Consider the following 24,525-nt stretch of genomic DNA (forward strand, 5'->3'; position numbering starts at 1 on the left):
TTGCATATTATGAAACTTGATATGAATAATGTTCTCCTATATTAAAAGGTGCAATGAAGTAAACGCCAAATTTCTGATTACTACCGTCTTCTGACCATAATACTTACATATTTAAATTTCACTATAATTACATTACCCTAAAAAAGATTTTTGCTAGTTTTAAATACCTTTCAATTTTCATTAACATGTAAATAGATTTTATGACAATCAAAATATATAACTTCTTTATTAACATTTTTCTATAAATACTTTTGAACACTCCACAGAATCATCACATTAATCACTACAATGATTAAGTGTGAGCCAGGCATGGTGGAACACACCTGTAATTCCAGTGACTCAGCAGGCTGAGGCGGGAGGATCTCAAGTTTAAGGCCAACCTCAGCAACTTAGCAAGACTGTCTCAAGCTGGGCGCGGTAATTATAGCACCTTGGGAGGCTGAGGCAGGAGGATCACAAGTTCAAAGCCAGCCTCAGCAAAAAGTAACGCACTAAGGAGACACCATCTCTAAATAAAATACAAAAAAGGGCTGGGTATGTGGTACCCCTGAGTTCAGTCCCAGTAGCCCCCTCTCCTGCCATCCCCCAAAAGACTGTCTCAAAATAAGAAAAAAGGGCCTGGGTGGCTAAGTGATAGAGCAACCCTGGGTTCTATCCCCAGTACTGCTAGAGATTAAAATATATATATGTGTGTATATATATGTATATGTGTGTATATATATACACACACACACATACCTACCAGGGTCACTGCTGATGCCTAGTTCAGTCAGTCACCAGGGCATTACTGTCCCTTCCCTGAGTAGCCTGCCAGGTTCTGGTGCAATGGTGTTGAGTCTGTGTAAACATCAGCTGCCACTCTCTAATTCTGAATCCATTACAACAAGTAGTACACCCCTCTGCACAGGGTTACCATGCACAGTTTCAGAGAAAAGAGAATGCACTGGCACAGCAGCTGTAAAAGTGCCCTCCCAGACTGAGGCACTTCTCAGGAGCAAATTCCTTAAAGTATACACCCCAAAATTCTTATTCAGCGGGTCGGGATGAGACCCAGGATTCTGCAGGTCCCAAAGCTCCTAAGATTAAAATGTGCAGAAGAGAAAACCAACCTTACAGGTGGTACCTGTTCTCTCTACCACACAGTGGCAAGTTGCTTTGTGTCCATACCTAACCTGTCATAAGCTGAACCATGAATTGGAAAAGCACTGAAATATCAGCCTCAGTTATAGAGTAGTCCACAGTGATAATATGGTGAAAATATTAATAATGGACAAATTAGTGTTTCGATGCCAATCCAGAAAAATACAACCCTGCACTAAATAAGGATGTTAATTTCCTGGAACACTGAATCCTCAGATTGCTCAGATTTCAGTGTGCTGTTTCCATAGAAAGGATAGTCCAGTTTGGAAGAGTCAGGAGTGTTCACAGGCAGTTGGGCAATTTTGACTCAGAAGCTGGAAAAAAATGCCAAACTTAGCTCCACCACTATCAGCTCCACTTACCTCTGCTGTTTGATCACAGAGTCAAAACCAATGGTCTCCACAGGTTTCTTCCCAATTATAATTATTTGCTCTTTCCCATAGTCTTCTGGTCCATCTTCTAATGCATAGCGGTTCTTAACTGCAGTAAGAAAGTCCACTCCAAAATTTACCTTGTTTGGACGAATAAAAGATCCTCCCGTTGGGTGCCTGGAAAATGGAAGAAATGGAACATAAAAATTTCATCTCCCAATAAAGGCCATAAATGCAATGTTCTAAGGTTTTCAAAACTGCCTACATGCTGAAAAATCAAAACCAGCACATAATAAAAACAATAAGGAAAAATGTATAATCAGTATGACACAAAGGATGCACAAGCATATAAAATCACTGTAGAAAAACCGACAAGAAAGATGGAACAGACAACTAACATGAGAGAGAACAAAATTAGACTCACAGGGCAAAGCTTGTCTTTGCTAATGACAAGAAATACAAATTAAATGAAACTTTTCTGGCATAAAATGAAGAAAAATTATAAAACCTCAAAGACTTCAGGTTCGGTAGGTCTATAATCATATGCTTGCATTCCTCAGAATTTGTTAGCGAGCAATAATTTAGAAACATAACAAAATTGCATTTGCAAATATTTTGTATAATATTATTTATTTATAATTGAGGAATGCTGGAAGCCATAAAAATGGCTAGTCACTAGATAGTGACTATTAAGTAAACCAGAAAGATGTAGTTATTAAAAAGTGTAATACTTGAGGGTTGGGGCTGTGGCTCAGTGGCAGAGCACTTGCCTAGCATGTGAGAGGCCCTGGGTTCAATCCTCAGCACCACATATACATAAATAAAGGTACTGTGCTCATCTACAACTAAAAAATAAAAGTGTAATACTTGAAAGTTGAGATTTTTAAAAAACTGAACAAATTGTACATGAAACAATGACAGGAATCACTTCTAAATACAAATAAAGAAGAGGAATTAAAATGTAGATGGTAGGATTATGTACAAAATCCTTTACATGACCACTTATATATTTTTAAAATGCAGATAAATGGGAAGAATTCTATAGAACTACAGATTACCATACTTTTTATTCAGGTTTCATGGCAATTTTTAATACTAATTCCTGGCAGAATTTCATCATCCCAGAACCAACACAACATCACTGCTACCATCCTAAAGCAAGCAGGCCAGCCCACATTCAAAGGGAGGGTGTGAGCTGCTGTGACCAGAAAATGAACTGTGGCAGAGCATCTCCTCAGCTGGCTCCCAGGCCATATGCCTTTGGCAATGGGATTCTGCCAACTGTTCCCAAGTGGAGCCTTTCTCTCTCCTCAGTCAGTAACTAACTTCTTAAGGGCTAAGCCTTAAGAAGGCTTGATGTTTCCTGCTTTGCCTTCCTGGAGGCAGACAGTACAGACAGAAAAGCTGCTCAGTCAATGAGGAAAGTTCATAGGGGAGAGAGACTTAGCCTATTCACAGGAGACCCAGAGCCCCCCAGTCAGCAACAATACTAGACCCCAGTCGTGACAGGCCACCCAAGGGACACGCTGCAGCCAACACAACTACAGCAAAGAAAAGTATCTCCTAAGTGCTCACGTCCAGCTCCCAGCACAGAACAGCAATCGTGAGCCACCAGAACAGTGGTGGGTCATAGCTAATTGAAACAAGCTTGGAAGAAGAGGAGAAGTGTATTTTCAATAATCTCTAATCAAAATTCAGTATTTCTGGGCTGGGGCTTTAGCTCAGTGGCAGAGCACTTGCCTCATATGAGTGAGGCACTGGGTTTGATCCTCAGCACCACCTAAAAAATAAATAAATAAAAGCATTGTATCCATCTACAATTTTAAAATATTTTTTAAAATTCAGTATTTCCTTTTAATCGTAAATCCCAGGCAACAAATCAAGTAGTGTCCACAACTTTATGGCATCAACAAACAGAAAGAGATATTTTCACATCATGTTATACTTCTTGAAGATATATTAAAAAAAAAGCTTATTTCTATCACTATTTCAAAATTTAGTAGTTACTAGATATACTGGTAGATCTTATTACTTAATGTTATTGAATGAAGAAATATAGCTGGGTTCAGTAATGCACACCTATAGTCCCAGTGATTTGGGAGGCTGAGGCAGGAGGAGCACAAGTTTGAGGCCATCCCCAGCAACTTAGCAAGACCCTGTTTAAATAAAAAGGAGTACAGCACTTACCTAGCATTTGTAAGGCACTGGGTTCAATCCTTAGCACCACATAAAAATAAGTAAATAAAATAAAGGTATTGTCTCCATCTACAACTAAAAATTAAAAAATAAAAAGTTCCAGGGGTGTGGCAATGGTTAAATGCCTCTGAGTTAAATCCCCAGTACGCTCCCCCACCCACAAAAAAAAAAAAAAGAGGCAGGAGGAGGGAGAGAGAGAGAGAGAGAGAAATATACATTATTATACTCATTAAACATTGTTTTTTTCCCCTTGGCAGTACTGGGGATTGAACTCAAGGCTTAAACAGGTAAGCACTCTACATAGCTACATCCCTATCCTTTTTTATTTGGAACTAAATTCTAAGTTGCCCAGGCTGGCTTCCAGCTTGCAGTTCTCCTGCCTCAGCCTCCCAAGTATCTGGATTCCAGGCACACACTAACTTGTCTGGCTTTAAAACTACCTTGATCACTACATTTCAGTGTAACAAATTTTCTTTGTAATGCAATATATTTTTTCATGCTTTAAAAAATATTTTCTACTTGGTGCCAAAATCATTCATCGAACAACAACAACAACAACAACAAAAACCCTCTAGAGTATATTCCATAAAGAAGTAGAAGCTGAGCTTGGCCTTGAAGGATGAAAGATGAATAGGAGTTTGGCTTTTTTTTTAGAAAAGCTTTCACACGACAGTGGCACAAATCTGTAATCCCTGAGGAGGTTGAGGCAGGAGGTTCATGAGTTTGTGGCCATTCTCAGCAACAGGGAGGCCCTGTCTCAAAATAAAAAATAAAAAGGGGGCTGGGGCTTAGTGGTAGAACACTTGCCTAACATGTGTGAGGCACTGGTTTGACTCTCAGCATCGCATATAAATAAATGAATAAAATAAAGGTCCATCAATAACTAAAAAATTTTTTTTAATTTAAAAAATAAAAAGGGCTAATGATGTAGGTCAGTGGCTAAGCAATCTGGGTTCATTGCCCAGTAGCACACATACACACACCAAAAGAGCACTAGTTTTTTTTTGTCCTAACATAGGCATCAGGCAGAATCTAACATGTAAAAACCTATAAAAATAAAGTACTGGTATCAGAAACAATAAAGGTTACTTTTCAAAGATGTGATTTAAATGAATTTAAATAAACTATAAGAACTCACAGTAAAAATACTAGTACATTTATCTGGGTGGGGTAACGCATGTAATCCCACCAATTTGGGAGGCTGAGGCAGGAGGATCTGCAAGCTTGAGGCCAGCCCAGGCAACATGGCGTGACCCCATCTCAAAAAAAAAAAAAAAAAGAGGAACTGGAGATATAGCTCAGTGTTTAGTGGACTTGGATTCAATCCCAGGTACCAAAAAACAAAACAAAAAAACAGCCCAAAGCCCCACAAATAGAGTACATCTATAAGAATACAAATTACAAATCCCTCAGTTTATGGAATTCCAGTGGCAGAGTTAGAGCGTGGTTCTTATACAGATGGCAGTTTATATTTTTGTCCTATATTTACACTTCTTAAAACAGTGGCTATGAAGAGTAAAAAAAAAAAAAAAAAAAAAAGATCTTCAAGGCTGGGGCTGTAGCTCAGTGGCAGAGTGCTTGCCTAGTATGCGTGAGGCACTGGGTTCGATCCTTGGCACCACATAAAAATTAACAAAATAAAGGCATTCTGTTCACCTACAAGAAGGATAAGGAGAATGAGAGCTCTTTATTATTGTTAAGTCTGTGGGCAGGCAGATGAAAGAGTTAGGAACAGTGTTAGGAGGCTGCAAAGCAGATGCTAGGCCCTTTACAGATTAAAGGCCAATACTGAAGATTAATCTTTGATTTTTTTCCCCCAGCATTGGGGGATGAACCCAGAGACACTCTACTATGGAGCTATATCTCCCGACCTTTTTATTTTGTATTTTCAGACAGGGTCTCTCTGAGTTGCCCAGGCTGGCCCTGAACTTATGATCCTCTTGCCTCTCAGCTTCCATAGCAGCTGGATTACTACATGTTTACACCACTTTACCTGACAAATAACAATCTTTTATGGAACATACCCAGCAGGTTTCTTAAAAAACAAAACAGTTCAGTAAACAATGAAAAATGCAAGCTGGGCATGAATCCATCAACAAAAACAAATCTTCCAAAAAAACTGTAATGATTTATACAGTCTCTACTGAAATTCTAGATGGACATTTAGATGCTCACTGGAACACTGAAATTCTGAACTCTTGTCTAAAAAGAAAAGTCCTGGTAGAGACCTGTTTATCTTGTAAGCACTTGACTTGTTCAAGTTTCTACCTCTTTTTACAACAACAGCTCCTGACTGTGGCCTTCATGGAAATAGCAGCTGCTCAAGAAATTCGAAGAGTCTCAATCTGCCTTATTTCCCCAGTAGGGCTCCCATATCAAATTCAGGAGGTCCAGTTAAATTTGAATTTCAGTCAGACAGCAAATCATTTTAGTATACATCTGAAATCCAAGTTTCACTGTGCATCTGGAAGTTTCATTTGCTGAATCTGACAGCAACTCAAAGGTGAAAGTCCCCAACAGATTTCTAAACTCCCAGAATAAGTTCTTTCTTGTTGGGCTTTGGGTGCAGGATGCTGGAAAAGACTGGATTTCTGGTGAGTGTCTAATCAGTGCTGTTGGTCTTTCTGAAAATGTCATTTGTCCCAGGCATGTTCAGCCTTTCTAGCAAATGTGTGTTAACTGACATCCATGGGGAAAGAACTCTTGGCTCTCCTGCACTCCCCGCGCTGCACTATGTACTCCCCTTAGTACTACATCCCAAGGAGCTGACCTGGTGATACTGTCTCTCTCCTAAGGGAAGCAGCATGGCCGACAAGCATCTGATTGTAGGCTGCTTTGAATAACAATCATGACTCTGTCCATACTAGAGACAAGCTTTCAAAAACAAAGCAGATCTACTTTTGCCTTTTGGTCAGGTGTACCCTGCCTGCAAACTACTGCCACTGTTAATGGCTCTTAACACTCTTCTAACATCATACCAGAATACTTCATGCTGGTCCATTAGTGCTCATCCAAGAGCCTCAAAACACTTCACCACAACCTGTGACTCATATAAGATGAAGAAATCAAGGGCTTTGCCTCCTGAGGTGCCCAATATGTGGACATGGTCTGAAACAGTATGTTCTCTCTGATGCTAGGGACTAAAGTTAGATTCTCCTTTTGACTGCTCAGAAATCACATTTTAGAATTTAATTCTCACCAGAAAAGAGAAATCAAACCACTGCTTGGAAACAGAACCTTTGAAGTAAAAGCTGAGTGGGTGAAATAGTGACCCACACAGTTCTGCTTAGAGCAGACTGCAGCTTAGATTGAAAGGAGAAAATTGGAAACATTCTGCCATCTAGCAACAAGGCCAACTAACAGGTGCGAACCTCTCAGGTCCCCAAAAGATAGAGGTGGAGAGCAGGAGCACCTGGGAGATGTTGATACTGGTTCATAGCCATGAATTTTGGGTAAACCTGTAATTGACTATTAATTGATAATGTGGCAAATATTTACTGGGTAATTAACAGCTTAGATGATTGCCATTATGTACTGTAAGTTACACAAGAGAAAAGAAAGATTGGAGAAACTGACATGGAACCATCAGAACTTAAGTTCAGGGGGGACTTTATGAGGTGATCTGGTCCATTCCCGACTTACCAACTGCTCCATGAAATCCTACTATTTTTAGAGACCCACAATGCAGAGCAGTCCACAACCTGGATTTTAGCCCGACTCCAGATTTTTATGTTGCACTCAACTTTTACTTCAACTGGTCCTCAGTGAAAGGTACTACTAACAATGATGTCAGAGAGTTCGAGTATGGGACATGTAGTGAATACAGAAACCCTGTAAACAAACTGCAAACAGCTCAGCCCAGGTTAAGCTCTGGTATGTTTTACTGAAGATCTCTGTGGAAGCAACTGACACTACCTTGCAGTGAAGTTGGAAAAACACTGGCCAGGCCTTGAAAACCGCATAGTCTGTCCCCAGATTACGTCAGAGAGCAGAACTCAAGCCTGAACAGTGGCACAACATCTCTCAAAGGTGCACTCACCAAACATCCCGCTCAATGCTTAAGAAGCAGAGGATGCAATTTAACTTCCGTAAAATCCATTAGGCCCATGGCTGCACTGCTACATGCCATCAGTCACTTGATATTCAGACACAACTCTGAAGAGATGAGACCTTAGCTATGACCACTCTCACTTACCTTTTGCTCATTTAAAACAGTGACACCACAATTTTGCCACCGGAACTGGCTAAAATAGCAACTAAACATTAAAAATGAAGTTTACAGTAGCAAAACACTTTTTTATACTCATTGTTATTATGACAGATCAAGTAAAATTTGAAATATAAAAGACTCCAAAGAAATTTTTTCATTTTTTGGAATTATAGATTGAACCAAGGGGCACTTTACTACCAAGCTCCATCTGCAATCTTTTTTATGTATTTTGAGACAGAGCCTCGCTAAATTGCTGAGGTTGGTCTCAAACTTGTGGATCCTCCAGCAAAGTATAGGACATATTAAGATATCTGCACTAGCTTAATGACAACTATGAGGGGTGCACTCTGTTTTGCCGATTGGAAGATTCCAAGATCCTGATAAAGTTTTCACTAGTTGAAGTCAGGTTATAATTAAAAGTAACATTAAGCAGAAGGATGAACAACTGTAAGGACAAGTTATATTCTTGTACTCTAGACCAGTGGTTTTACACATTTACCCTTATGGTCCCTTTTGTACTGCCTCAAATCTTTTTTTTTTTTTTTAATATTTTTTAGTTGTCAATGGACCTTTTTATTTTATTTGTTTATATGCGGTGCTGAGAATCGAATCCAGTGCCTCACATATGTTAGACAAGCACTCTACCACTGAGCCACAACCCCAGCCTTGTACTGCCTCAAATCTTGACATGAAATTCATAGATAACTTTACCTATATAGGACATTTTTCAGCCAATAAAATGCCCATTTCAATGAAATGAAAGAAAAATAGCTAGAGTAAGGTAAAATGTATATCAATATGAGAAGGTGAGCAGAAATGGGTGAGGTAAGAACATGGCTGTGGCAGGGGTAAGTGCTAATACCGAGCCGAGTCCAGACCCCTGTCTCAAGGCTCCCTCAGTGCTTCAGCGTCAATCCTATATGCGCCAGGGCCTCAAACAACTCTGGATTTTTCTGCTCAGTGACCAAGACTTTGACACTATGGCTGTATCCAGAGACTACCAGGGACCGTGTAGCCAACCATCATTCGGACAAGCTTTTAGAAAAGGGAACTGGGCTGGGGCAGACTCAAAATGCACAGTCCCTCACCGCAGGGACTGGGGGGCCTTGGTCCTGGCTGAGATATCTCTATTTCCACACCTGGCTAAACACACACACACTGTTATCTTAATCCTCTGCTGACTGTAGCCTTGGGAAAACAGCTGGCTTGTCGAACCTGACTTTCTAAGTTAGGAAATGGGGAACCAGAAAGTATTTGCTATCTGATTCTGGTCTTCATCTCAGATGAAGTCTGGTCTCCCTCAGGATCAGGAAGATGAAAAAGCAGTCAAGAGGCTTCCAATTTCCTAGGCCAGCATTTTGCTCACTGCACATGCTTCAGGAAAATGGGTTGATAGTAAGAGATCCTTGTGGGACACAGAGAGTCAGGAAAACAAATGACAGAAGTGTAGAAGATGGCTCTGTCTGAAAGCTACCATGCTCAGAGCTTCAAGCAATTTCTCCAACATCAGGCAGACACATGAAATCATATGTGACTCGCTTTAGATAGAAACTTTAAATGCTGGCTCATCATTCCACTACAGAATGGATATTCTGGATTTTATAAAATCAATTTCTTCTTACTAAATATTAGGCTAATTCTCACCTCCATTATTCATTTAATGAGTGTAAATTACTGCATCATTGAGATTTATAGTAACCCAATTAAAAAGAAACAGTCAAAAAAGCACAGAAGGCTGAGTATGGTGGCACACGCCTATAACCCCAGTGACTTGAGAGGCTGGGGCAGGAGGATCACAAGTTTGAGGCCAGCCTCAGCAACTTAGCAAAGCCTAAGCAACTTAGCAAGACCCTATCTCAAAATAAAAAATAAAAAGGGCCGGGACATGGCTCAGTGGTTAAGTGCCCCTGGGTTCAATCCCTAGTTACCCGCAGCCACCCCAAAAAAGAAAGGAAAAAAAGGCTATGGATCTGATTCTGGGTATATAGCTCAGTGGTAGACTAGTTGCCTAACGTGTGAGGCCCCCGAGTTCAATCCCATTATCACACACACAAAAACACACATAGGCAAAAAAAAAAAAAAAAAGTCTGGGTATGGTAGTACACACCTAAAATCCCAGTTACCCAGGAAGCTGAGGTAGGAGGATGGCAAGTTTGAGGCCAGGCTACACAACTTACCAAGACCCTTTCTTGAAAAAATAAAAAGGGTTGTAGATGTAGCTCAGTGGCAGAGCACCCCTGAGTTTAATTCCCAGTACCACAAAACAGAGAGAAAAAAAAAAGGAAAGGAAAAAGACAAAGCAATCCCACAGGGAAAGTTAAGAGTCAGAATTTAAGCTGGGTACAGTGGCACACACCTGTAATTCCAGTGATTCAGGAGGCTGAGGGAGGAGGATCACAAGTTTGAGGCCAACCAGCCTCAGCAATTTAGAGACTCTGTCTCAAAATAAATTCATACATAAATAAAAAGGGCTGAGAATGTAGCTCATGGATAGGGTACCCTAGGAGTTTAATGCCCAGTACAAAAATAAAGTGTTGATTTAAAAGAGGGAAAAAACTCTACAAACAGCATGATTAAGTCACAAATCAAAGAGGTGTCTTTTCAGAATATTTCCCAAATTGTACCTATAACCACCCTATGAACCAAACAATGCTGTTGCTTCTCCATCCTTCCCATTCAATGCTTCAACAGGATCCTGACCAAATGACCAAGCCAACTGAGAAGGAAAGTTACCTGCATTTAAAGTACACAATCCCTTCATGGCTCCCATCATGCTTTCCTCTCTCTGGATTGTCCCATTCCACTCCTAACCAGAGTCCTAGCAGAACAAGAAAAAACAAATGAGTAACAAAGGATGACAGAGGGATGCTTCACTTTCCTGCAAGTAAATACAATTTGTAATGGAAACCACATCCCGCAGCAACACTGAGGGAGGAAGAATGTCTTGGGAATAGACAACTTAACCTTATGCTCAGAACTTCAATCAGAACAGCTAAGTGTAGTGGCACAAGCCTGTAATCCCAGCAGCCTGGGAGGCTGAGGTAGGAGATCACAAGTTCAAAGCCAGCTTCAGCAATTTAGCAAGACTCTGTCTCAAAATAAAAAATAAAAGGGACTGGGGATGTGGCTCAGTGGTTAAGCGCCCCTGGATTCAATTCCAAGTACCAAAAAGGAAAATCCTCATGTTTAGAAATTAAGCAATATTCTTCTAAATCATTTTGTGTCCAAAAAAAAAAAAATCACAACATAAACTAGAAACTATTTTGAACAGAATGACATAAGACTACACGTGAAAATTTGTGAATTTGTGGAATGCAGCCTAAAGTCGTGTTCAGATTCATAAGTTGGATGACAACTGAAAATAAATCATCTGTCTCAAAATGTTCAGGGCTAGAAGGTAAAACTAGAAAATCAAATTTACAGCAAGCAGGAGGAGACAGACGACAATGGAGAGAAATCAAGACAGAAAACAAACAAGATGGTCTCTTCCCAACAGCACCTCAGTCATCTTGCAGGACAGACTTGTAGACCAGCGGCTAGCATAAAGGAAAGTACGGGTGCTATGGGAGCACAGATAAGGGTGCTTACTGGTACTGCTGTGGGGGGAAATAGAGGCCAAGGCAGGGATATCCCAGGACTTGTTGTGGGAACCAGAAATCATCCAGCACAGCTGGAGTCAGTGTTGCCCAGAGTCTGGGGCAGGAGCATGGTCAGGAAAACTAGATTAAAGATGAGGAAAGTGGCTGAACAACTGGCTGGGGCCTGACTAAAACTCTGATAAAGCACCCCAAAGAACTTGTGCCTCATCTCTCTTCTCCCAAGAACCATGTTAATAAGCAAGGCAGAAATGATCTGTTTTAAAGAATAAAAGCTCAGAGAAAACATCTAACTTGCTGAATAACACTACAAATAACGACCAGACCATAGCCTAGCATGCTCAAAATACACAAATCTTTTGCTTTTTTTTTTTTTAAAGAGAGAGAGAGAATGAATTTTTTTTTCAATGTATATATTTTTAGTTTTTGGTGAGCATAACTAATCTTTATTTTATTTTTATGTGGTACTGAGGATCGAACCCAGAGACCTGCGCATGCCAGGCAAGCGTGCTACCGCTTGAGCCACATCTCCAGCCTCAAATCATTTGCTTTTTAAACCCCCCCTTTTTTTTTGTACCAGGGATTGAACTCAGGTACGCTTAACCACTGAGACATATCCCCAGCCCTTTTTATTTATTTATTTTTAAATTTTGAGACAGTTTCACTGAGTTGCTTAGGGCCTTGCTAAATTGCTGAGCTGGTTTTGAACTTGGGATCCTCTTGCCTCAGCCTCCCAAGCCACTGGGATTACAGGTGTGCACCACCATGCCTGGCTCTAATCCATTTTTTGTCAAATAATAAGCTGTTATGTGAGAAGTAATTATAACTATGCTCTTCAAGAAAATTCTCAGAATAGGTTGAGTTGATGATTGTTAACAAGAAAGCAATTCACAAGGCCATTCTTTCACCTGATGAAGAATAAGTCACTTTTCAGCTGAAGCAGGTAGAAGGGGCAAGACCAGCCTTCACTGTGATTCCCTTAACTATCTGTTATGGTTTAGAGATGAGGTATCCCCAAAAGCTCAAGTGTGAGACCATGCAAGAAACTTTAGAGGCAAATGACTGTCATGAGAACCTTAACCTAATCAGTGCATTAGCTTACTGACAGGGTTAACTGGGTGGTGATAACTGGGCAGGTGTGGCTGGAGGAGGCAGGTCACTGGGAGTCACTTTGTTACACATTTTGTATAACATATACATTTTGGGTATACATTTTGTCCCTGGTGAGAGAGAAGCTTTTTCTCGTTCTGTTTTCTGATTGTCAATGTCCTGAGCTGCCTTCCTCTTCCACCACGATGTTCTGCCTCACCTTGGTTCCAGAGCAATGCAGCCAGCCAGTATGGACTGAGACCTCTGAAAAAGATGAGGATGGGCAGTGCCAACCTTAGTCTTGTTGTTTCTCTGCTCCTTGGCTTCCTGGACTGACCAACTCCTGAGACAACTAACATTTGTTTTTTAAAAAAACATGTAACTACATTTAAGTGATGTAAATCTGAGCAATTCAGACTAAACACCCCCATTAAGCAGCATTGCTTATCTGATTCTTTTTTAAATTTTTAGATGGACATAGTACCTTTATTTTATTTATTAATGTGGTACCGAGGATCGAACCCAGTATGCCACGCGTGGAAGGCAAGTGTTTTACCAACTCCAGCCCCAGATTAATTCTCTTTTAATTTCTACATTACACTCAAAAAGGCACTCCCCTAAGGGCTTGAGTATGGACAACAGCTCATCATCAAAATAAATTTTCTATACTCCAATATCTGGAATCATGTTATTTCAATGTTAGTGTAAAACAATCTTAGGCTCTTGGAAATTACAAAGCAGTTTGGTTTCAACATCACCCTACACAGTCTCGAGTTCATATCTTCCAATGCCTCTGAAGATAGCCTTTTGTTTTTATAACCTACAACTTGAGGATGTTTTCAAAGGAGCTGCAAAAACACAATAAAAAAAAAACACAAACACTTCAAGGAGAAAGAAAAACATAATACTGAAAGATCAAAAATCATCAACAAAAAAGGGGGGTGGAAAAATCATTAGAATAGAATAACTGAGAAAGAGTAATGAAGATGTGGCTCTGAGCTTCCTTACAGCAAGATGCAATTCTCTTGACCACTGTTAGAATCCTTTCAGTTCATTAGAAAAGATGTCCTTCCTTTTCCTGAGCCAACAGCTCAGCTCCTGTCACAGGAGTCCCTTTGTAAGGAGCAAGCTACTTTCAGAAACAGCAACATCATCGGTTCACAGATGTTTCACAGAAGCTGTGTCTCACATAGGCCTCAACAGGGCTTAGGGTAAAAAGCTCAGTTCTGCAAAGGCAGCTAGAGAGAGGGCCCAGAGGTTCTATGTGGCTTTCTAGTGATTTCACTTTTTAACCAGAATATTAGCACTTCCTAAAGGATAAAAGCAACTCCTCTCAAAGCATGGGCACTAGAATCAAATAGGGAGCATGTTAAAAATGAGGAGTCCTTAAAAAAAAAAGAGGAGTCCTAGGGCTGGGGTTGTGGCTCAGTGGTAGAGTGTTTGCCTAGCATGTGTGAGGCACTGGGCTCCATTCTCAGCACTGCATGCATAAATGAATGAATGAATGAATGAATAAAAGTATTGTGTCCATCTACAACTAAAAATATATATTTTTAATGGTGCAAAGCTATTTTAATAACCTAAACTGAATGATTCAAAAAAAATTTAAGTATAAAATGTACATATTATTTTGTAAGAAGATGTACTTATTTGTAAGAAAATGTACAGTGAGAATTTAGGGATAAAAATTCTACAATGCATATAATTTAAAATGTTAAGCAATGCAGGGTGTGGTGGTACATGCCTATAATCCCAGTGACTAGGAAGGCTGAGGCAGGAGGATTGCAACTTCAAAGCCAGACTCAGCTACTTAGCAAGGCTCTAAGCAACTCAGTGAGACTGTCTCTAAAGAAAACATTAAAAAAAGGGCTAGGCTGGCTGGGGATATAGCTCAGTTGGTAGCGTGCTTGCCTAGCAAGCATAATGCTCTGGGGGTTCAATCACCAGCACCAGCACCACCAAAAAAAAAACCCCAAAACAAAAAACAACAGGAGTGCAGGGTTAGGGGTTAGGGATGTGGCTCAGTGGTTAAGCACCCCTGGGTTCAATCCCTAATGCCAAAAAAAAAAAAAAAAGAAAGAAAGAAAAAAGAAAAACCACATTAAGCAAAAATAGCGATAAAACAAATATGGCAAAATGCTGACGATTGTTAAACAGACATGACAAGTAAACACAGGTGTTCATTACACTATTCTCCTTTTCTCTCATTTGAAAACTTATAATAAATACATATAAACCCTCCTTAAATCTATTCTATTTCTAAGAAGAATCCTCCAGATATATCTCTATTCACTAAAAATGCCTAGAAACAATATCATCCTGGTAGCAGTGAGTACCTCTGGACCTCAGACTATGGCCTCTACATGCTATTTGCCATTTAAAAAAATAGACCAGAAGAATGAACCTTACACTCTTGACAGCTTCCTTATCATACCAGGGCAGCTCTCAAAGCTGTAGGGGGTGCACACATCCCTGGCTTATGACCTTCTTCCACATTCAAGGTGAGATGTGGCTAGTGAATCATCCCACATCACTTCACTGACAATGCTAATGCCTCTTCTGCCTTCTCTTCAGCTTCTAATGCTTCCTATGATTACACTAGGCCCACCTGGATGAACCAGTATAATTTTCCAATCTTAAAATCAGCCAATTAGCAAACTTAATTCCACCTGCAGCCCTAACCCTCTTTGACATGTAACTTAGCATAACCACAGGTTTTGGGGACATCTTTGGAGTACTATTATCTGCCTCCCACAGGAGCCCATCTTTACCTCCATCTTAACAGTTTTCATGCATAACACTCTGTAATCTACAGTAATGCTTACCACAGGAAATTATATCCAGTCATAAGAATCCATTTATAAAACATTAGAATTTGTTCCTAAGTAATTTTTTAAATGTTTACTTATAACAATGGCTAACAATATGATCAATGACTGGTCTAATGACTGGCTTTAAACACATCAATGCATTTAGCTGCCATGATGGCCCTACAACCACATCTGGTGAAATACCCCTGAGAGTAATGACTAAATGTGTTTTCACTCTGTCTACATCTTTGTACAATTCCACCAGATGCCTCTAACATCAGAGCTCTCAAAGGGGAATGCCGAGCCCTTTGTTAAGACCAGTGACTAGGAAGGCTCAGGCAGGAGGATTGCAACAGCCCACCTAATCCTTTTGCCCAATCCTTCCATAAGTATTGCTTCCTAATGAGCTTTCTGAACATTGAGCTTTCTGGATGCAAATCTCTACCCCATTCTGCTTTCCAAAGAACTTGGGTATTAAAAATTTCCAAGTACTGCACATTGATTCAACCTGCAGATGGCAATCTGCCTATATAATATGTACCTAGAGAATATGTATGTTCTTGGAAAGCAACAGAGTAGAAATGGCATGGGCTCTGAAGCAGACTCATATTTGAGTTCTGCTATATGGAAGTTTTGAGATCTGAGACTTGGTAGAGACCAAATCTCTCTATATATCCATATCTTAAGGTTGTTACTATAATATTCAAAATAGAGGGCATACATGACAGAACCTGGCACACAGTCATTATTATTTAAATGTTACTTTCTTTTCCCATTTATCAATCATCCCAGTCAAATGGAGGCAGAAGGAGGACCCCTTTCCCTTCTCCATCTTACATGCTTGTTTAAAGCCTTCCATGGCAATTTCCATGAAGGCAGAGTCACAGTGATCTACGCAGGGGTTCAAACTAAAACTTAATGCACAGCCAGTATGGTAGTGCATGCCTGTAATCCCAGCAGCTCCAGAGGCTGAGGCAGGAGAATTATGAGTTCAGAGCTAGCCTCAGCAAAAAGCGAGGCACTAAGCAACTTAGTGAGACCCTGTCTCTAAGTAAAACATAAAAGAGGGCTGGGGATGTGGCTCAGTCGTTGAGGGCCCCTGAGTTTAATCTCTAGTATCCCCACATCCCCCACCCCCCACCAAAAAAAAAAAAAAAGAAAAAAAAAACTTAATGCACATAAAAATCTTCTGGAAGGCTGTATTTTTATTTTTTTGTGATGCTGAGGGTAAAATAATCTAGGGCCTGTGCATACTAGGCAAGCACTCTACCTCTAAGCTATAATCCCCTTAGAGAAATACTTTTTTTTCATAATATTTTATTTTATTTATTTATTTTTATGTGGTGCTAAGGATCAAACTCAGTGCCTTGCATGTTCCAGGCACTCTACCGCTGAGCCACAGCCCCACCCTGAGAACTACTTTTTTTTTTTTTTTTTTTTTTTTAGCAGTACTAGGAATAAAACCCCAAGGGTACTCTACCATTGAGCTATATCCCCAGTCCTTTTTAAGACAGGGTCTCGCTAAATTGCTGAGACTGACCTTAAACTTACAATCCTTCTGCCTCAATCTCCTGAATTATATGCATGTATTACCATGCCCGGCCCTGGACAACTTCTTGAAACACAAAACTGCTGGGCTCTGCTCCCAGAGTATTTGTAGATATAGGGTGAAGCTCAAGAATCTAAATTTCTAAGGAGTAATCAGATGAAGCTGATTCTAGTTAGGGGCCACACACTGAGAACTTCTGGTTTAAATTTCTCACTGAGTCTCCCTGTACCCACTCAGGCCAGTTCAGAACATACAGAAAATACTCAAATATTTAGGGCAGGAATTGTGTCTACCTACAACTTAAATAAATAAATAAATAAACCCATCTAAAATGCTTTTTATAGAAACATGTAATTATACATCAAATAAATGAAAATAGGTGACAAAAATTGCATGTATATTAGTTTACAATAAATACATTTACATATAGATTAATGGCAAAGGACTTTGTAGAAAAATTATTTATTTTTTGAGTAGCAAATTATAAGAGTTCAAGACTTTTGATTGCTTAAAATTTCCTCAGATAACATTTTATGGTTGATTTAATATAAAACATAAGTACTAAATAATTAAATAGCATATAATTAAACAAAACTATGTGTACCACATGATATCGTCAACCAAATAAAACTACTATGGGTAAGTGTCTATAATTGGTGGTTAATTTCCCAAAAATTGATATTAAAAAGTGCTACTGAACTAGGTGCATTGGTGCACACCTATAATCCCAGCATCTACAATCTACAGCGTCTTCAGGAGGCTGAAGCAGTAGGACCTCGAGTTCAAAGCCAGTCTCAGCAACTCAGTGAGATGCTATTGCCAAATAAAATACAACAAAGGGCTGGGGATGTGTCTCAGTGGTTAAGTGTCCCTGAGTTCAATCTCTAGTACAAAAAAAAAAAAAAAAAGGTGCTACTGAGAATCCTACACAGAAAAAACTGCAACACACATACACACACACATACACCCCACTTACCTGCCACAGGAGGGACAACGCCAGAAAAACGCACTGTTGCATATTCTCCATTTACTTCAACTCTTTGACCAATGACATCTAATGTCAAAGTGTCACTCATGTTAAGACAGCCAGAATCCAAAATGTGAGATCTAGGGGGGAAAAAAATCATAGCATTGAGAAGAATTTAATAAAATTTATTTAAGAAAGCTAGAAGCAGTAAGTGGGGCACACCCATAATCACAGAGATTTGGGAGGCTGAGACAGAAGGATCAAAGTTTGAAGCCAGCCTCTGCAACTCAGCCAGGACAAAGCAATGTACCAAGACCCTGTCTCAAAATAAAAAAATCCAAAAGGGCTGGGAATGTAGCTCAGAGGTAAAGTGCCCTTGGGCTCGATCCCCAGTACCAAACAAAAACCAATTAAATTTAAAATACACATACACAGAATTCTAAAAATAAAGACAAGGTCTTAAAAGGTGCCTGGGTATCTTAAGTGTCAGGATGGATGAGGGTCTGCAGCTCAAGACATGTTGGCATCAGAAATGGGTATCTGGCCAGCACAGTGGCTCATACCCATAATTCCAGCAACATGGGAGGCTATGGCAGGCAGGACTGCAAGTTTGAGGCCAGTCTCAGCAACCTAACGCTATCTCAAAATAAAAAGGACTCGGGATGTAGCTCAGGGTAAAGTGTGCCTGAGTTCAATCTCCAATACCAAAAAAAGAAAAATAGAAATGGGTAACCTAGAAGTCATCAGAAACTAATACAGTAAGGGTGGATGAGACCGAAGGTGCATTGGAGGAAAGAAAAGAGGAACCATGGCAGAACCCCAATGAAAGGGAGAGGGAAGAAAACCCTAAGGAGTGAGATGAAGAAGAGCCAGAAAGGAAAATAGAAAGCTGACTCTGGGGTCTTGGAACTCAAGAGGCAAAGCTTACAGAAGGGGCAGAAGCCGGATGCTGCGGAGAGCTTGCAAAATCAGAGCTCAACTTGGCTTCCTCTTGCTGGACAGATATGATTCACAAACACAGTCTCAGAATAAAACTTGATTTTTCTTATAAAAGGTTAGCAATGTGGCAGTGCAAGAATTTCCTTTTCCCAGGGCCTCATGCATGCCAGTGCAAGGATTTTTAGATGCATGCTACAGGTCTACTGAACAAAAAAGTTCTATATTCATGTAATACATGAAAGTAATAAAAGCTTAGATTGTGAATCACGGCTTCTTGGGTCATAATCATAGTTTGCTTGTATGTGGGCTACTGGAGGCTCTGGCACGACACCTGTGCACCTCTCCTACCACAGAGAATGGGAGACATTTCTTCCGCTCCTGGATTTTTTTTTTTTTTTTTTGAGACTACATATGGGATTTTATTAGGCAAGATGAATTTGGAACAAGTGGGAAGAGAAATAAACAAGCTATTGTCATGATAACCTACACCAGAACAACTCACAGTAAGTGTGAAGAAAATACAGTAAAATTACATATGAATACAGATAATAACAACTAGTAAAGATAAAGGGAACATAGTAGGAAAGGAAAAAAATCTGTGAAATATCTCAAGCCATCAAAAAATTTTCATTCTACTGTAGAGGGAATGGCATGCGGTTTTGTGTGAAGAAGTGAAGCGCTGGCTCCAGTTAATCACATAAATGACAAAGACAGAAGTCATTAGTATTGTCTGGTTATGTCAGTAGCCTTCAGTGAGCTAGAACATGAACTGTCTAAAAAAATTTTTCAAGCTAAACCAAATATAACCAAATTTAACCCATTTAAAGTAAGTGAAAAGACACATATAAGTCCACAAAAGCAAACTATTTACTACCTACTACGTAACTTACATTTATTGAAAGTATCTTGCACTTATGATGTTTTCTGGATTTTGCCACATATTTCAATGTTAAAAGTTACTTTTTACATGCAAGTAGTATGAATAGTTTTCTCCATATGGGAACACTGATTTATAAAAGATGACATACCACATGAATGAAGTCTTTTTTTTAATTGAAAAGCTATCAAACTGTCTAGTTACATTTCTCCCCTCCAAATCCACAAACTGGGTAATAACTGAGTCTCTAGGCAACATATTCAAAACTGATTAAAAAACCAAAAAACAAACTAACAAAAAACCCGAGTCCTCCGGTCCGATTAAGGGAACCCTGCTACATACAGGCAAATCAATCCCAGTGGTACTTCTCGACTCCAGGAGGCTGGAAGAAATCCTAACAACCCCAACTCAGAACATTTACTTCAAGTAGCCTTTTTCCAGTTTCCAACTCATGAATAAAGATAATATTTTGTTAATTCTATTTCAGAAAACTTTTTGCAAGTTGTTTTATTTACAACGCCAACTTTTAAAAGCTCACTAAAGTTAACTGGACAATAAACTAGGCAGAAATCGCTTTACAAAAGGAGGGAAAGCCCAAAATGCCACTTTCTACAGAGAACCCACAGTTCAGTTTTATTCAGAAAAAAAGAAACTTTCTCTCACACTAAAAGAAATTCAGCCATAGGTTTGGAGTCTGTACTCAAACTACACATGCAATAAGGACAATATTATGCTAATACAATTGATTTGCTGCTGCATTTGTCTACTGTTTGTCTAATATTAACAATTATAAACAGAGCAGTGCAACTAGTATTTGGAACAATCCTTATAGTGTTATAGTGTCAGGTACAACATTTCACTTCTCTTCACACCACTGGTTCTCTTTGTGTACCTGGGCTTCCTCCTCTTCAGTAAAGTCATTTTTGATATTGAAGGTTTTGCGAATCTCCTCAGGAGTTTTCCCCTTGATCATATTGGCAACAGTCTTGCACGTAACATCAAGCAAACCTTTGATGTCTAAGTAGTTTGCAGCCAGAATAAGTTCAAAAAGTGTTCCTTGGTCAACTTTCAGGAATTCTTGGTCCCAAACAGGGATATCGTCTGTTCGCTTTTCTTTGTTCTCATCATCCTCAGGAGGAGGGGGGTCATCCTTGTGGTGTGTGCACCACTGAATGACCTTTTTTAATATTGCTGCATTAACATTTGGTAGAGGAACTGGGTCATCATCTCCTTCATCATCCATTCCCAAATCTTCCAACATGGTCTTGATTGTCACAGATTGTTTGGCAATTTCTACGTCAACTTCAAATATCTCCCCATCAGAACTCTGCAGCTTAATTGAAGGCATGGTGTTTGGTCTCAAGAAAAACGGCGGTCCGGAGGCTGAAGGGAGCGGGGCGGCGACCACACGAGGAAATAAAAAGGTGCTGGACAAGGCCACTCCCGCTCCTGGAATTGTCTGTCACGTCCGCCCATATTCTAGAACAGTATGAGCATTATTATCTCAGACTGCAGAACGTAAATTTATCAAATTTCAGTGTTAGTTCCTGTTAATCAAGTCCTCTGGCTTTCATAAAATATATTTTCCCAATTCTTGTGAGAAAAATCCTATTTCAAATGGAGCTGAATTTGTTGAAAAATGGGAGGAAAGGTACACATTTATGAATATGCCAAAATGAACCCCACTGCTACATAAAGCTATAATGTGCTAACAGAAACACTAAAAAAAAGGGGAGGGGGACAAGGTTGGGATTTGTAGTTCAGGGGTAGTGTCTGCCTAGTCTGCGTGAGGTTCTGAGTTCAATCTCTAGCACCAAAAAAATAAAAAAGGAAGACAGTCAGCAAGGAGCCGGAATCTCTAGATCTAGATCCAAACCTGCCCAATAGTACTGAAAAGCAAAAGAATCATTCCAGAGCCTAAACGTGGTAGGAAAAGTTTAGACGATTTTGAGGTAAGATCCATGCGCTGTAGGAACTGGTGGCGGAACCTTGAGTTTTAGGAAGTACAGAGACAGAGCTGCTAAGAGGTCTGGCCAAGGCTATGTTCAGAAGCTGAGTTCTAGTCCCTGAGGAGAGAGAATTAATAAATGGTTGTAGAACTCCATTCCTACAAGGAATTTCCATTAACTAGAGTGCATGGAGTTATCTAACCAGAAACTCTTAAGGCCCTACCATCAGTCTGGAGCTCTGGATGGGGCTCAGCCCTAACTTCCCACCTTGAAAACTGGGCTACCAGTGAAAAAGAACAGAGTGATGATCAATGGGTGAGTAAAACCAAGTGAGCAATTACAAGAGGAGGAAGACACTAGGAAACCATTCCACTGACACTCTTAACATGTACACATAATTCACGAATTATGAAGTTCCATGTGCTAGATCCTCTCTGATCTCCAGTAGCATTTTTTTCATTCCCACAAGCATGCTACAGCCACAGGACCAATTACATCAGCAGGTATAAAATATCTACACTTGTCAGGCGCAGTGGCGCATGCCTATAATCCCAGCAGATGGGGAGGTGGAGGCAGGAGGATGGATTGCGAATACAAAGCCAGCCTCAGCAAAAGCAAAGCACTAAGCAACTCAGTAAGATCCTGTGTCTAAATAAAATACAAAATAGGGCTGAGGATGTGGCTCAGTGCTCAAGTGCTCCTGAGTTCAATCTCTGGTACCCTCCCACCAAAAAAAAAACAAAAAAGACACCTATGGTCAATCATCAAGTGGCTCTGCATTAAGTCAGTATTTTGATGATCCTGCCCAAGCTCTTGACTCTTCAAATAATGTTTCTTTCTTTTTTTTTTTAAAATATTTTTTAGTTGTCAATGGATCTTTATTTATTTATATGTGGTGCTGAGAATCGAACCCTGTGCCTCACACATGCCAGGCAAGTGCTCTACCACTAAGCCACGTCCCCAGCCCAGTGTTTCTTGATGCTGTGATTTTTCTTCAGTGATGACTTGAAAACTGGATCCATGTCTCAAGAACTATGCCTCAGCTCCAAGGCCTTTACCCTGTTTCTCTGACCAGTAAATGAGTCCCTGCTTCCTGTTGTTGAACCTACTTGATGCCATTACTGGCCCCACTGAACCTCTACGGCCCACTGCTGACCCCACCACTTACATCCTCCCTACTCCTACCTCCACTTTAGTGTTCAAACTGTCCTGAAGTTAGCAGCCCACCTAGATTTTCGGTGATTGCCTGCACTGGGGACCTGAGTGGGATCTTTTCTGTGGTGGCAATCTGGATGCCTTGAAACCTTCATTAAACTGGGATACCTTTTTTAAACACACGTGTTTGCTAGTGAATGAAGGTAGACCATTTAGTTTTGGAGTAACTCTCCTTGTTAGATTATTCTTGTCTTAAAAGAAACAGACGGGGGTGGGAGTGGGAGTGGGGGTGGGGGGGTTGTGGCTCAAGTGTAGAGCACTTGCCTAGCATATGCGAGGGACTGGGTTCGATTCTCAGCACCACATATAAATAAATGAATACAATAAAGATCCATCAACTTCTTTAAAAATTAAAAAATAATAATAAGAAGAAAGAAATAGAAAGGATTCGTTCCTTTATGCCTACAATCCCAGGAGACTTGAGAAAGGAGGATCCCAAGTTTAAGGTCAGCCTTGGCAACTTAGTGAGAGCCTGTCTTAAAATAAAAACCTAGAGGGGCTAGAGCTGTGGCTCAGTGGTAGAGTGCTTGCCTCACACATATGGGGCACTGGGTTCGATCCTCAGCACTATGTAAAAAATAAATGAATAAATAAAGGTATTTAAAAATAAATAAATAAATAATAACAAGAAAAGGGTTGGGGAGGCTGGGGTTGTGGCTCAGCGGTAGAGCGCTCGCCTCGCATGTGTGAGACCTTGGGTTCGATCCTCCTACATAAAAATAAATAAGTGAAATAAAGGTATTGTGTCCAACTACAACTAAAAAGTAAATTTTTTTTTTTTTTTAAAAAGGGCTGGGGATGTATGTCAGTAATAGAGGACCCTTGAGTTCAATTTCAATCCCTAAACACAGCACACACACACACACACACACACACACACACACGGATGTGCGTGCACATGTGCACCATGAAATCTACTCATCATCTTTTAGTATTGTCCTCTCCAACTGTGACCCACCAATGCACTCCCTTTCCAGTGGACACTGGAATATTTGAAGGACATCCTTATGTTATCATTTCTGCTTTCCCTCTACCTGTCTTATGTCTCAAAACTTTGTACCAGGTAAACATTCACAGGCCTTTAAACCATCCTCATAAGAATTGCAAGTTTTCAGGCTAGGATTACAGCTCAGTGGTTGAGTGCTTGAGTGTGAGGCACTGGATTCAGCACCACATAAAAAAAATTAATTAAATAAAGAGATTGTGCCCATCTACAACTAAAATGAAAAAAAAAAATTCCAAGTTCTCAGGTACAGTGGTGCATACTTGTAATCCCAGAAGTTTGGGAGGTCGAGGCAGGAGGATCGGGAGTTCAAAGCCAGCTTCAGACTTAGCAAGGCACTAAGCAACTTAACAAGACTCTGTCTCTACATATATTTAAAGTCTATTAAAGGGCTGGGAAGGTTGTTTCAGTGTTTAAGCACCTGGTATCAAAAAAAAAAAAAAAAAGAATTCCAAATTTTCCCTATAATTCATTTACAAATTCCACTGATAAATTTTAACACCCAGAAATGAAAATCATGTTGCAAATGTGACATGTGACCTGTCTGGGTATACAATGGTCAGGATACCACTCACCCACCAGCATAGACTTAACAACACATTCGCCTTTCTCCC

General features: G+C 40.0%; 2 protein-coding genes across 4 annotated transcripts in view; both read right to left on the reverse strand.

The window, feature by feature from the left end:
- The window catches only part of TBCE (tubulin folding cofactor E), a 48,900-nt gene that overhangs the window by 18,603 nt on the left and 5,772 nt on the right, over window positions 1-24,525 (reverse strand). For all 3 annotated transcript variants that reach the window (XM_081297190.1, XM_081297188.1, XM_081297189.1), the window contains exons 2-4: window positions 17,938-18,068; window positions 10,651-10,735; window positions 1,503-1,688 (exon numbers count right to left, since the gene is read on the reverse strand). In XM_081297190.1, coding sequence (XP_081153316.1) covers window positions 1,503-1,688; window positions 10,651-10,735; window positions 17,938-18,037 — 371 coding nt within the window. In that variant the 5' untranslated portion in view covers window positions 18,038-18,068. The remainder of the gene's footprint in view (window positions 1-1,502; window positions 1,689-10,650; window positions 10,736-17,937; window positions 18,069-24,525) is intronic.
- On the reverse strand, window positions 20,415-21,192 carry LOC308652038 (S-phase kinase-associated protein 1-like). The gene has a single exon (XM_081299725.1). The coding sequence runs from the start codon at window positions 21,090-21,092 to the stop codon at window positions 20,601-20,603; it is 492 nt and encodes a 163-aa protein (XP_081155851.1). The 5' UTR covers window positions 21,093-21,192; the 3' UTR covers window positions 20,415-20,600.

Source organism: Spermophilus citellus (genome assembly GCF_964194105.1).
Source record: "Spermophilus citellus genome assembly, chromosome: 6".
NCBI classification, from domain to species: Eukaryota; Metazoa; Chordata; class Mammalia; order Rodentia; family Sciuridae; genus Spermophilus; species Spermophilus citellus.

Bases quoted from the DNA above. Each gene is read 5' to 3' on its own strand.
- LOC308652038 (XM_081299725.1), bottom strand. From the start codon at position 21,092: ATGCCTTCAATTAAGCTGCAGAGTTCTGATGGGGAGATATTTGAAGTT.